The sequence below is a fragment of the Strongylocentrotus purpuratus genome, unplaced genomic scaffold, assembly GCF_000002235.5.
Source record: "Strongylocentrotus purpuratus isolate Spur 01 unplaced genomic scaffold, Spur_5.0 spur5_scaffold_21, whole genome shotgun sequence".
Classification (NCBI taxonomy): Eukaryota; Metazoa; Echinodermata; class Echinoidea; order Camarodonta; family Strongylocentrotidae; genus Strongylocentrotus; species Strongylocentrotus purpuratus.
This window is the reverse complement of record NW_022145607.1, coordinates 35,500,977-35,514,560: the sequence shown is the minus strand read 5'-3', so window position 1 is coordinate 35,514,560 and position 13,584 is coordinate 35,500,977. Positions and strand designations below refer to the sequence as shown.

The window sequence follows — 13,584 nt, the reverse complement described above, 5'->3', positions numbered from 1 at the left end:
AGTTTAAGGCGCATGGTCTTCCGATGGAATAATATTTGTATCGGTCCAAACAAAACTTGCATCAAAACCTTGATTTGTACTAAAACAATGTCACTTAATTATCTTAATTGCAATCTAAGAGTAATGTGCAGCACCATGACATATCTCTTAGAGGACATTTCACTTTTATATTTAAGGAATATAGAGGCTTTTTTCTTGTTATTTTTCGTTCTTAAAAGAAATTTTCTGACATGTCTTTGAAATTATATTTCCTGTATGTCTATACATAATGAATGGATAAGACCTGGTCATTTTTGGAAATTCTGAAGAAAGTATTGCATACTCAATCACCTTTATCAGTGGATGACAACTTTGATGGAGTGTGTGAAACAGATATATATTATATTAATCCCCTGACAATTTTAATAATATGATCGTTAATATTATAAATTATAGAAATATTTCACTTGTTCATATGAATTGCTTGACAAACAACTATGAACCTTTATCTGTGTACCTTCAGTAATTGAAAGTTTAAAATTGATGTTATTGCTTTAAGTGAAACATGGTTGACACTACAGATTACCTGAATTCCTTGGAAACATTTCATAAATACACATTCTAAGGCAAAAACAGAGAGAATCATGGTGGTGGAGTTGGTGCTTCCATTAATAATTTTTTAAAGAATGTGTTGATTTAATGTCTTTAATTATAATATAAAGTATTGAAATATTACAAAAGGGTAAAAACTTCAATATTGCTGTTGTGTATTCAAACCACAAAAACAGAGTGATTAATTTTATATCTCAGGACCCCGTCTTAAAAGAGTTACGATTGATCCGAAATCGATCGCAATTTTCAGTCTTCTATCTCTCATGTACATATTCAGAGTTGCGATCGATATCATTCACAAATAAGTTGCGATCAATATCAACTCTTTATAAGACGGGGCCTAGGCTGATCTAACAGCAGTACCATCCAAATTGTGCAATGAAAACAACCAAACTATGTACTGAATTTACTAGAAAATACAAATTGCAATGCAAATTTATTTTCAGAAACAATGAATGCACATTCTTTTTTCCTATCATTTTGAAACCCACTTGAAGAGTGTAGTCCTGTGCTACTTTGATTGATTGCAGGTACATATGATCACTTACCTATTTTTTTGTTATTACTAACTTACTAAGGCAGATACGAAACATGTATGTCATATTATTTGTATAATGTAATGTAGGATGTAAATTCTTTTCTTTATCTATCGCTATCAAATACTTGTAGAGGGTGAGATGAAAGTATGCACATGTCCATTTAATTTAAAACCTAATTCAACGTCAGAAAAATATAAAGTTGTGGAGTTGTTGTTTTGTTGGAAAAGTTTATTAGAAAATATAATGTGAATATATAATAGTGACTTTCGAAAAGATTTGGAAGAATTAATAAGTAAGCCAAATTCAAGCTATACACGTAATTATCAATAATGAGGCGCACCTTATAGTGTATTCCTAAATATATGCATGAACTTTAATTGGTAAGTCAATGGCTGAAGCATATATGCTCAGCCATCACAAGCAGACCAGAATTGGTTGGATCAGCCCAGTCAGTGAACTCATTGAACATGACGTCATCGAACTCAGCGATGTACTGCGCATGCGTCTTTGGGCCCAGATCGAAACAGCTGGGCCATTAGCGTGCACGTGTACGGGTATACAGGTAGGATACAGGCTCCGTAAACTAATCGCAGGCATTAGCAAGATCATGCACTGTATAAACAATAAAATCCCTTTTAGAACAGAGTACTGGTAAACATTTAAATGGCTTTTCTCCAGTAACTAGTAAGATTACTGTTGAAAGGAAATCTCTTAATACTATCTTAACAGTTATAGGGTTTCTATGTATTCTTATATGCCTTGTGAGCTCACTTTTATAAGAAAATTCCTTATTTTATTAGGAACACTTGAAGGGTTTCTCTCCTGTATGTGTTCTACGGTGGCTAGTAACATCCTTTTATAAAAAAATATTTTATTTCAATCACAACATTTATAATGTTTTGCTCTAGTGTGTGTGTCCTATAAACATGACAGGTAAGATGACCTCGTTCAGAAAAACCTGTACACACACTAGGAACATTAAAGGGTTTCCTGCCTGAATGTTATCTAAGCTAGCCAATTACACCCCTTTGATAAGAAAATCTGATATTACAAATAGGACATTTTTATGTTTTTTTTCTAGTACATGTATGTGTCCTAATAATATATTTAAGATGACCTAGTTGAGAAAAAATCTCATCACAATGGGAGCATCGATGAGGCTTTTCTTAAATGGCTTATAAGGGTACTTCTTTGAGAAAAACCTGTACAACACTGGGAACAATTAAAATGGTTTCTCTCTTGTATGTGTTATAGTGTTCTAAGGTGGCTAGTAAGCACTTTCTTTTGCGAAAATGACTTATAACAATGTTAACATTGATAAGGCTTTTCTCAACTGTGTGTTCTTAAATGGCTTATAAGGGAGCGGCTTCGAGAAAAACCCTTATCACAATGGGAACATTGAAAAGGTTTTTCTCCACAGTGTGTACTTAAATGTCTAATAAGGTTACTACTTTGAGAAAAACCCTGATCACACTGGAAACACTCGAAAGGTTTCTCTCCACTGTGTTTTCTTCATTGCCTAATAAGGGTACTTCTTTGAGAAAAACCTGTACAACACTGGGAACAATTAAAATGGTTTCTCTCTTGTATGTGTTATAGTGTTCTAAGGTGGCTAGTAAGCACTTTCTTTTGCGAAAATGACTTATAACAATGTTAACATTGATAAGGCTTTTCTCCACTGTGTGTTCTTAAATGGCTTATAAGGGAGCGGCTTCGAGAAAAACCCTTATCACAATGGGAACATTGAAAAGGTTTTTCTCCACTGTGTGTTCTTAAATGTCTAGTAAGGGTACTTTTTTGAGAAAAACCCTTATCACACTGGGAACACTTGAAAGGTTTCTCTCCTATATGTGTTCAAATAAAGGTGGCTATAGTCAGCTCATTCTTTTGAGAAAACGTCTTATCACAATGGGAACCTCGTTGAGGCTTTCCATTAAGGTTGTGTGTTCTTATATGTCTAATAAGGTTACTTTTATAGGGAAAACCCTCATCACACTGGGAACATTTAAAGGGTTTCTCTCCTGTATGTATTCTAAGGTGGGTAGAAAGACTAGTCTTGTGAGAAAATTTCTTAATACAATGGAAACATTGATGAGGCTTTTCTCCACTGTGTGTTCTGAAATGTCTACGAAGGGTACATTTATGGGAAAATGCCTTATCACACTGGGAACACTTGAAAGGTTTCTCTCCACTGTGTGTTCTTAAATGGCTATTAAGGGTTCCTCTTCGAGGAAAAGCTCTATCACACTGGGAACACTTAAATGGTTTCTCCCCTGTATGTGTTCTAAGGTGGTTAGTAAGAACAGACTTGTAAGAAAATGTCCTATTACAATCGGAGCATTGATGAGGCTTTTCTCCACTGTGTGTTCTGAAATGTCTACGAAGGGTACTTTTATTGGAAAATCCCTTTTCACACTGGGAACACTTGAAAGGTTTCTCTCTACTGTGTGTTCTTAAATGGCTATCAAGGGTTCTTTTATGAGAAAAACCCTTATCCTTATCACACTGGGAACACTTGAAAGCTTTCTCTCCAGTATGTGTTCCAAGGTAGCTAGTAAGCTCATAGTCGACCTGGTGTTTTTTTGGATGTAGTATAAGAGTGTTCTCATCTGTCAATGTCTTACTGCAATGTAAACACAGATGTGTCTTCTCTCCACTGCATGCTGTTATATGTGGTTGTATATTGTCTTGTCCATTGTCCAACTCTAAGGAAGAAAAGAAAGTAATTACATCCCTATTGAAGAGAAGGTCAAGTTCTCGTATTAAAGTGTCAAAATCAATATTAAAGTCACTGTAGAGTAAAGAAATATCCCCAGGCGTATCCAGTCTGCCTAGATGCAGACTATCACGAAATGGTTAAATCCTTCAATACAGTCAATTTCGCATACGTCAATTTTGAAAGGATACATTGAAATCTTTGAAATGTGTGTAAATCAAAGAAAATTTGACTTTCGTCCAAGTTGTCTTTGATGGGACCAAGCAAAATGCATCTAAATAGATGATTTTTGCTTTCTATGTATTAAGTCAAATGAATTAAACCATATCTGGTCCCAAACAGAACTCAGGAACTTGCCAGCAGTTGTGTTGATTTTATAGTTTTTATCCAAACTCGGTTTAAACTGTTGTGCAGACATCCAGAAAATAAGAAAGATACCAGTATTTTTTTCATGTACACGGTATATGACTGTTAAAACTTGGACAATAAAATTACTTTCTACAAGAATATATTGCCAAAAAGGAGGAAGAGAACTGCAAAATCTGCTTACCATAATGAATGAAAGGGTACTGAATACGGAATGGTAACACTTATCAATCGATAATATTGAATTTAGCTATCATTCCTGTGCAGACTGTTGATAGATATTGTTGGATCTTCTAAATAATCTACCACGGTCCCATACTTGATGTAACGTCTGGTGAACTGCGTACATGCATTGATACATGTACTAATTGATACCGGTGTGATAATCGTAATTGTGGTGACGTAGTAATTAGTGTCGACACTAGGGCTAGGCTAGCTAGAAGTACTACAATGCCTCCTAAACGAACAGCAATAGCATAAGCTATCAAGGTGCTCCTAGACAGTGAGGACTTTAAGGAGGCACTCTCAAACAATGTTAGTAGCAAATAAGATGAAATCTCAAATAAACTTAATGACATTTACCAGAAACTTGATCATCATGATCAATGCTTCATAACTATTGAAAGTCTCAGAAAGTCTGATATTAAAATAACTGAAGTTTATGATGAACTTGCAACAAAATTTCAGTACCTTCACACCTCATCAGAGAAGGCAAAATCAACCTTGATGGATGTCGAGATGAAGGTGAACGAGAAGGAGACAGCCATCAAACATCTTCTAAGTGAACTGATAACAGCCTCAAAAAAATTGCAAACCTGAAACGCCAAGTTACAGATAAGAGCACTATTCTCGTCCCAGCTGCAAAAGAACCTTTGGAGCATGGAAAAATACCAATACTCTCGTTTGTGAAGAAGGTAAGCGAATTAAACTTGATCTACGGGAGCAAGAAATAGACCGTAGCCATCAAGTTGGCGACCTTTCTTCAGCAAGGAAAAGGTGATCGTCCAATTATAGTTTAGCTTAAATCATATTGCAAGAGACAAGAGTTGTTACAAAATAGAAAAAAATTAAAACCACAGTAATAATCGGGAGCGCCAGGAGTGTCAAGTCGGACAGATATGAGCATTATACAAGAACCCAATATTAAAGAACTCAGGCACAACCATCCAAGAAGACCTAATTGAAAAAAGTTTACAAAGTTGGGCGAGAAAACCTATATTATTATACTATTATTATTATCATTGTTGTTGTTGTTTTTGTCATCGTTTTTATCATTCTGTGGCGTAACCGGGCTCTGCCGGGGAAGCGTTCTGCCTTGCAGTCTCTTAAAACCCGGTTCACGCTCTCGACAATCATTCATCAACTATATCTCTCAGTGGGCTCTCACAAAAGTATATCGTGTAAGAATAACGTGGACTACAGGTGTAGCTCTCATTTTACTGACTCCCGCAATCACTGAATGTCCGACAGGAACTCAAGAAACAACACTGGCACAGTATCTGCAGTTCAAGTATCTTTATTCGTTCCTGGTAACGGACCTGTCACAACGACAGGTGAACGCTGACTCACAGATCACAACTATATAGAACCTGTCCCAACGACAGCTCAATGCGGACTCACTGACATCTCACGATGTACACATATATATTTCACAATTAACTAAAACGCCCTCTACGTCTTACTAAATTACTGGGCTAGTTATGTTACAATTCTGACAGTGTTTCAGTATTATTGTAATTAATATTATATACCTCACTTAAGAAATCCAGCCATCTGATTGGTCGAAATAAACTTTAACTGTTCCTGTAAAATTCCTGGTAACCATGGTTAAAACAGTTCTAAAATCCCAATAACCATGGTTACCGGGAAAATAGGTCAGTCTCCATGGTTACCCCATAGGTTTACATGTTAAAAAATGGTTTGAGCGATCGAGGATACCGTACATGTGTGAAGAATTGGTCGCTATATTTTACCAATTTTGTAATACAACTAGCAGCGAATCCGGGCTAACTCGCCCCACGGGACATCTCGCCCCAGCATCAAAGACTGGGTCGAAATGTCCCGACACGATTCATCGATCGAGAGATACCAATGTGTATATGTTTGTGCTCATTGTACATTTAAGACGATATGGCTGATATTTGTTCACATTCTTTCGTCCTGGCCGTTAATTAGCAGACTACTGGTATCTCTCGATCGATAAATCATGTCGGGATATCTCGCTGGGGCGAGATGTCCCGTGGGGCGAGTTAGCCCGACTCCCTAGCGCAGACGACCGACTGTACTAGGCCAAAATGGCTGAATTAGAAACGCTCCCAAGATTTTAACTTCTGGATGAGGATCAAATGCGAGACATGCTGACAGCAAGAACACCAAAAAGGGTACGTGAAATCTTCCATAATTTTTTCAGTAGCCCTAGATCTAGATTCTAGTACGCGACAACCAGATGCTGGTGATTGTAGTGATTTGTACGTCACGGACAGATGCAGATCCTTCCTGTAGAGATTACACACATCCCTATGCATTTCCATTGGCCATTGCGCATTTGATCATGCTAGATTGGTCGATGTTTTAATTACCAGAGGTTCAAACTAATATTGCTCGTGATCCTGAAGGTGATACTCAATAAGTGAGGTGTCATATGAAAGCGCAGGTTTTTCTCCATATTCCCCACAGGGCCGGCCCACCCTCAAAATTCTACAGAAGCCGAAATGTATACCTAATATTTTGACAAATTTTTCCAGCTTATTATTAGCTATTACCGGTATGTGCTTAAGTTCTTTGAAGTATTATTTAGATATATTCATTCATCTCATCTATTAAAAGAATAATAAAGTTACGTGGAAAAAAATCGAGAAAAAGGTGATATCATTTCAACTTTACCCTAAGTTAGTGTTCGGATCGAAAAAAGGCCATCGAAATAATCGTACAGCTGGAGACGGACGCGTACGTGCGCGTCCGTTCTATATTCTTGCCTTGATTCAAGGCTTTGGAGTATTGGTTTTGTTGATGAAGATGGTTACAAGGCGATTTTCCATCGGTGATTGGATGATTTTCGCTGGGCAATCTGAGAGGGCGTTGTTTTCCTCACATTTCCATAGATGTATTGTAGTTATTCATATAATGATAGTATTAGGCCTATAGTAGGCCTATTCATAAAGACCTATAGGACTATTCCTTTTAAATAAAATTCGCGATACGCCGCGTTTCACTTGGCTACAAATAACCGACCTTACTAGTATAAAAGTATGCATTGATAAAAGGACTTGGTAATTCTTCTCCCCTATAATTACCAATGCCTTTTCATTTCATCAACTTGACCAATAATTAGCGAATCATTCAGGTATATATGGACCTGCCTGGAACGGACCCCACCCTAAGAGGAACAAAAAAATATAAAGAAGTAACTACTCTGGAGATTACCGTTTTGAAAGAATAGTTTTGAAAGAAGAAGATGTAGGCCTAAACTACTCTAAGTAACTACTCTGGGAGATTACTGTTTTGAAAGAAGAGGATGTAGGATAATCGGCCGAGCTTTAGCAGACGACAATCATTGACAATGGGGGAATGAATGGAGGTATTGACAGATCTGCGCGTGCGGAGGTGCTTGCGCAATTTGTATTGTGAAAAGGAAAGACGTGGAGCTTCAGCAAAATAAGAGACCTTATTTTACGTATTGATGAACAAAACTTATATTTTTAGAAAGAAAAAAGTCTGATCTTTCATTTTTACATTTACTAAAAATCACGAAAATGACTGAATGAGGCGCAATGGGCAATGAAAGAAGAAAGCACCGCCAAATTTTCCATTACTGGCGATGTAACCGAAATTGCTCCGTCACAGGGGAAAATGACTTATAACAATGTTAACATTGATAAGGCTTTTCTCCACTGTGAGTTCTTAAATGGCTTATAAGGGAGCGACTTCGAGAAAAACCCTTATCACAATGGGAACATTGAAAAGTTTTTTCTCCACTGTGTATTCTTAAATGTCTAGTAAGGTGACTTCTTCGAGAAAAACCCTTATCACACTGGGAACATTTAAATGGTTTCTCTCCTGTATGTATTCTAAGGTGACGAGTAAGACTTGTCTTGTGAGAAAATGTCCTATTACAATCGGAGCATTGATGGGGGATTTCATTGAGGCTGTGTGTTCTTAAATGTCTAATAAGGGTACTTTTATAGGGAAAACCCTCATCACACTGGGAACATTTAAAGGGTTTCTCTCCTGTATGTGTTCTAAGGTGAAGAGTAAGATGATTCTTTTCAGAAAATCCTATATCACAACGGGAACATCGAAAAGTTTTTTCTCCACTGTGTGTTCTTAAATGTCTAGTAAGGTGACTTCTTCGAGAAAAACCCTTATCACACTGGGAACATTTAAATGGTTTCTCTCCTGTATGTATTCTAAGGTGACGAGTAAGACTTGTCTTGTGAGAAAATGTCCTATTACAATCGGAGCATTGATGGGGGTTTTCATCGAGGCTGTGTGTTCTTAAATGTCTAATAAGGGTACTTGCATAGGGAAAACTCTCATCACACTGAGAACACTTAAATGGTTTCTCTCCTGTATGTGTTCTAAGGTGGGCAGTAAGATTAGTCTTTACAGAAAATGTCTTATCACAATGGGGACACTTAAAGGGTTTCTCTCCTGTATGTGTTCTAAGGTGGTAATAGTAAGAATAGACTTTTGAGAAAACCCCTTATCACACTGGGAACACTTAAAGGGTTTCTCTCCTGTATGTGTTCTAAGGTGAGCAGTAAGACTAGTCTTTGCAGAAAACCCCTTATTACACTGGGAACACTTGAAGGTTCTCTCTCCTGTATGTGTTCTAAGGTGTCTGATAAGGGTACCTCTTTCAGAAAAACCCTTTTCACAATGGGAACAGTGAAAAGGTTTCTCTCCTGTATGTATTCTAAGGGGACGAGTTAGACTTTTCTTGTGAGAAAATGTCCTATTACAATCGGAGCATTGAAGGGGGTTTTCATCGAGGCTGTGTGTTCTTAAATGTCTAATAAGGGTACTTTCATAGGGAAAACCCTCATCACACTGGGAACATTTAAAGGGTTTCTCTCCTGTATGTGTTCTAAGGTGGTTAGTAAGAATAGCCTTTTGAGAAAATGTCTTATCACAATGGGGACACTTAAAGGGTTCCTCTCCTGTATGTGTTCTAAGGTGGGCAGTAAGATTAGTCTTTGCAGAAAACCCCTTATCACACTGAGAACACTTAAACGGTTTCTCCCCTGTATGTGTTGTAAGGTGACGAGTAAGACGATTCTTTTTAGAAAACCCATTATCACAATTGGGACATCGATAAGGCTTTTCTTCACTGTGTGTTCTTACATGGGTAGTAAGATAACTTTGGCAAATAAAAACCTTATCACACTGGGAACACTTAAAGGTTTTCTCTTCTGTATGTGTTCTAAGGTGGTTAGTAAGAATAGACTTTTGAGAAAACCCCTTATCACACTGGGAACACTTAAAGGGTTTCTCTCCTGTATGTGTTCTAAGGTGGGCAGTAAGACTAGTCTTTGCAGAAAACGTCTTATCACAATGGGAACATCGTTGAGGCTTTTCGTTGAGGCTGTGTGTTCTTAAATGGCTGATAAGGGTACTTGCATCGGGAAAACCCTCATCACACCGGGAACAGTTGAAAAATTTCACTCCAGTTTGTGTTCTAAGGTGGCTACTTAGCTCATACTCGCCCTGGTGTGTTTTCTGATGTAGTATAAGAGTGTTTTCATCTGTAAATGTCTTACTGCAATGTAAACACAGATGGGACTTCTCTCCACTGCATGATGTTATATGTGGGTGTTTATTGTCTTGTCCATTGTCCAACTCTAGGGAGGAAAAGAAAGTAATTACATCCTTATTGAAGAGAAGGTCGAGCTCTGATAAGTGCCAAAATCAAAATCACTGTAGAGTAAAGAAATATCACCAGGCGTATCCAGTCTGCCTAGATGCAGACTATCATGTAATGCTTCAAACCTTCAATACAGCAACTTCGCATACATCAAATTTGACAGGATACATTGAAATCTTTGATATGTGTGTAAGTCAAAGAAAATTTGATTTTCGCCCAAGTTGACTTCGATGGGACCAAGCAAAATGCATCTAATTAGATTATCTTTGATTTCTATTTAGTCAAAATGAATTTAACCATATCTGGTCCCAAACAGAATTCTGGAACTTGCCAGCAGTTTTGTTGATATTATAGTGTTTATCCAAACTCGGTTTAAACTGTTGGGCAAACATCTAGAAAATAAGAAAGTCAAGGGTATTTTTTTTTTTCATGTACATGGTATTTGACTGGCAGACTCCTGTTAAAGGTAAAGACCAGTAATGGAAAGGCCCCAATTTCAAAAAATGAAATGGAAGCTCTTATAACCAATCATGTGAAAGAATATGTTTTGACTAATACGTGATGATAACAATTTTGCCGGGAAACCGCCTACTAATTGATATATTTGGTAAATTAGTTTATCTATTGGTATGTGAGAGATAAACGCACGTGTCGCGCACGTGTGCATAGTCCCATATACATCTTTCTGTGTGCAATGCTTGTAACTTTACCAAGACTGGGCCAAATTTCTTATCATTTTGATGATTCCAGAACCTTGCAGTACACACCAATACTTATATGCTAGATGATCAACCTTTTCTGATCGATTCCACAACGTTTCTTTCACAAAGCAATCACATGACCATAACTGGTCTTTATCTTTAAAACTTGGACGATAAAATTCTTTCTACAAGAATATATTGCCAATAAGGAGGAAGAGAACTGCAAAATCTGTTTACCATAATGAATGAATGGGTGCTGAATACGGAATGGTAACACATATGAATCAATAATATTGAATTTAGCTATCATTCTTGTGCAAACTGTTGATAGATATTGTTGGATCTTCGAGATAATCTACTACGGTCCCATACTTGATGAAACGTTTAGTGAGCTGCGTACATGTACATGCATTGATACTAATACCGGTGTGATAATCGGGATTGTGGTGACCCTATATAGGGCTAGGCTGGCTAGCAGTACTACAATGCCTCCTAAACGAACAGCAATAGCATAAGCTATCAAGGTGCTCCTAGACAGTGAGGACTTTAAGGAGGCACTCTCAAACAATGTTAGTAGCAAATAAGATGAAATCTCAAATAAACTTAATGACATTTACCAGAAACTTGATCATCATGATCAATGCTTCATAACTATTGAAAGTCTCAGAAAGTCAGATATTAAAATAACTGAAGTTTATGATGAACTCGCAACAAATTTCAGTACATTCACACCTCATCAGAGAAGGCAAAATCAACCTTGATGGATGTCGAGATGAAGGTGAACGAGAGGGAGACAGCCATCAAACATCTTCTTAGTCAACTGATACGAGCCTCAACAAAATTGCAAACCTGAAATGCCAAGTTACAGATAAGAGCAGTATTCTCGAAACAGCTGCAAAAGTATCTCCAGTCTCATAGAGAAGCGTGGAAAAACACCAAATTGAATACTCTCGTTTGTGAAGAAGGTAAGCAAATTAAACTTGATCTACAGGAGCAAGAAATAGACCGTAGCCATCGAGTTGGCGACCTTTCTTCAGCAAGGAAAAGGTGATTGTCCAATTATAGTTTAGCTTAAATCATATTGAAGAGACAAAAGTTGTTACAAAATAGAAGAAAATTAAAGCCATAGTAATAATCGGGAGTGCCAGGAGTGTCAAGTCTGACAGATATGAGCGCTATTAGTCCGTGGGCCAGAGGGGGCTACCATGCACCCTCCTCTCCCCCCCCCCCCCCCCCCCCCCTCTGTGATCCTACTTCTTGGGTGTCATTTTGTTCATTGTGATCCATTTCATCAGAAAAAAAGATGTTCCCAAGAAAAAATTCATTCAGACATTGTTTTTTTTGCCCCTTATTTGAAGATATGTAAAATGTCAGTTTTTCTTGTTTTGAACGCTTTCTTAGGGTCTATGAATTATGCGCTTACAGTATATTTTACCGTTTCTCAGCAGATATAAATCTAATCTCGACCAAATTAATTAAGGATCTTTGTACATCATACAACAATAGGTAGACAAAATTATTTTAACTTATTTCATGTCTTCAACTGTTAATGACATTATAAATTGGCATAATATTTTATATGCAAATTTCTGTCTCGAAACCTGTCAAACTCTGTCAATTTTGTCTGCTATCATCATGAAATAAGTTTTTTAACACCCGAAATTGGTGTAAAATTATTCATTGATATGCTATCTGATGTTTCGCACAACAAATTTCAGTATCAGTCAACTCATACCCCCCCCCCCCCCCATAGACTTACATGTAGGCCTACCTGCCTACAGTTTTTTTTTGCTCTAGCTTCTCTTGGGGTGTCCGAACTTAAGGACTTAACTGTAATTGTCTCTCTCAATGTATGGATTTACTTGCATTGTATACTACATTGCATTCTGCTGCATGAAAATTATCAGAAAAACATTAATTTAATATTGATTATCACATACTGTAAAACATATCAACGTAAAAGCCTAGGCTATGCATGTTTGAGAACATGGGAACAATACAAACAGAGCTGCCAACCTCCAGAACAGAAAATCAGTAATCACAATGCTCAAAATCACTAATTTTTGGAATAAATCAGTAATTTCCTAAGTGGCGCTATGAATCTAAAAAAAAACGGCATGCCAACACTGCGTGGAAGCATGCGCACATGATTGTTTGAAATTTTGGTGATTTTACTCACACAAAATTGCTAAATATTGATTATCAGGTCATGACAATACATCAGTTTTCCATGAAAAAAACACAGATAACACCCCCTACAAGAACAAGTATACTTCACCCATCCTAAGATCAGCATACACAATTTTACAATACTCAGACATAACACCGATTCCACCACCAAATAAACAAAACTTTTAAAATTGTCTGATCTTAGGCATATCTTGGTATGTGCATTTATATATTTTGAATATGCCACGAAAAGTTTGATATTTGTACAATATTTGATGAGTTGAAAGGATAAAGCAACCAAGTGTCATTTTGGATCCAGTGATATGATACTTCATTGCACGGACAGTGAATTTGAATGACGGATTTTGAATTTGAAAGCTGATTCAACGCTGCGAGTGCGAATTTAAATGCTCGGAATATGAATTTGAATGAAAAAAGTGTGAAATTGGCCGCAAAAACCTATTTTAGTACATTTTGTATATATAATGTACATGTACATTCAATCAAAGTTCCTGTTTCAAAAAACAAAAGCTCACCTAGCCGTATTTTAATTACTGTTGGGTCTAGCCTGTTAAAATCTAAAGGTTGATTTTCCTTTTAAGGGATACTTAACCCTGATTTGTTTCTCTCTTTTTTTTG

The 13,584-nt window shown here is 37.0% G+C and overlaps 1 protein-coding gene across 5 annotated transcripts in view; it reads right to left on the bottom strand.

Annotated features, from left to right (window-relative positions):
- The window catches only part of LOC105442645 (zinc finger protein OZF-like), a 37,307-nt gene that overhangs the window by 14,246 nt on the left and 9,477 nt on the right, over positions 1–13,584 (bottom strand). The window contains exons 6-7 of one of the 5 annotated variants that reach the window (XM_030994621.1): positions 9,972–10,052; positions 3,755–3,833 (exon numbers count right to left, since the gene is read on the bottom strand). The exons of 1 other annotated variant lie outside the window; for it this stretch is intronic. In XM_030994621.1, the coding sequence (XP_030850481.1) occupies positions 3,755–3,833; positions 9,972–10,052 (160 nt within the window). Of the gene's footprint in view, positions 1–482; positions 489–2,901; positions 3,836–8,725; positions 10,053–13,584 lie in introns of those variants that run through there. 3 more of the 5 variants (XM_030994618.1, XM_030994620.1, XM_030994617.1) reach the window with 3 other exon arrangements.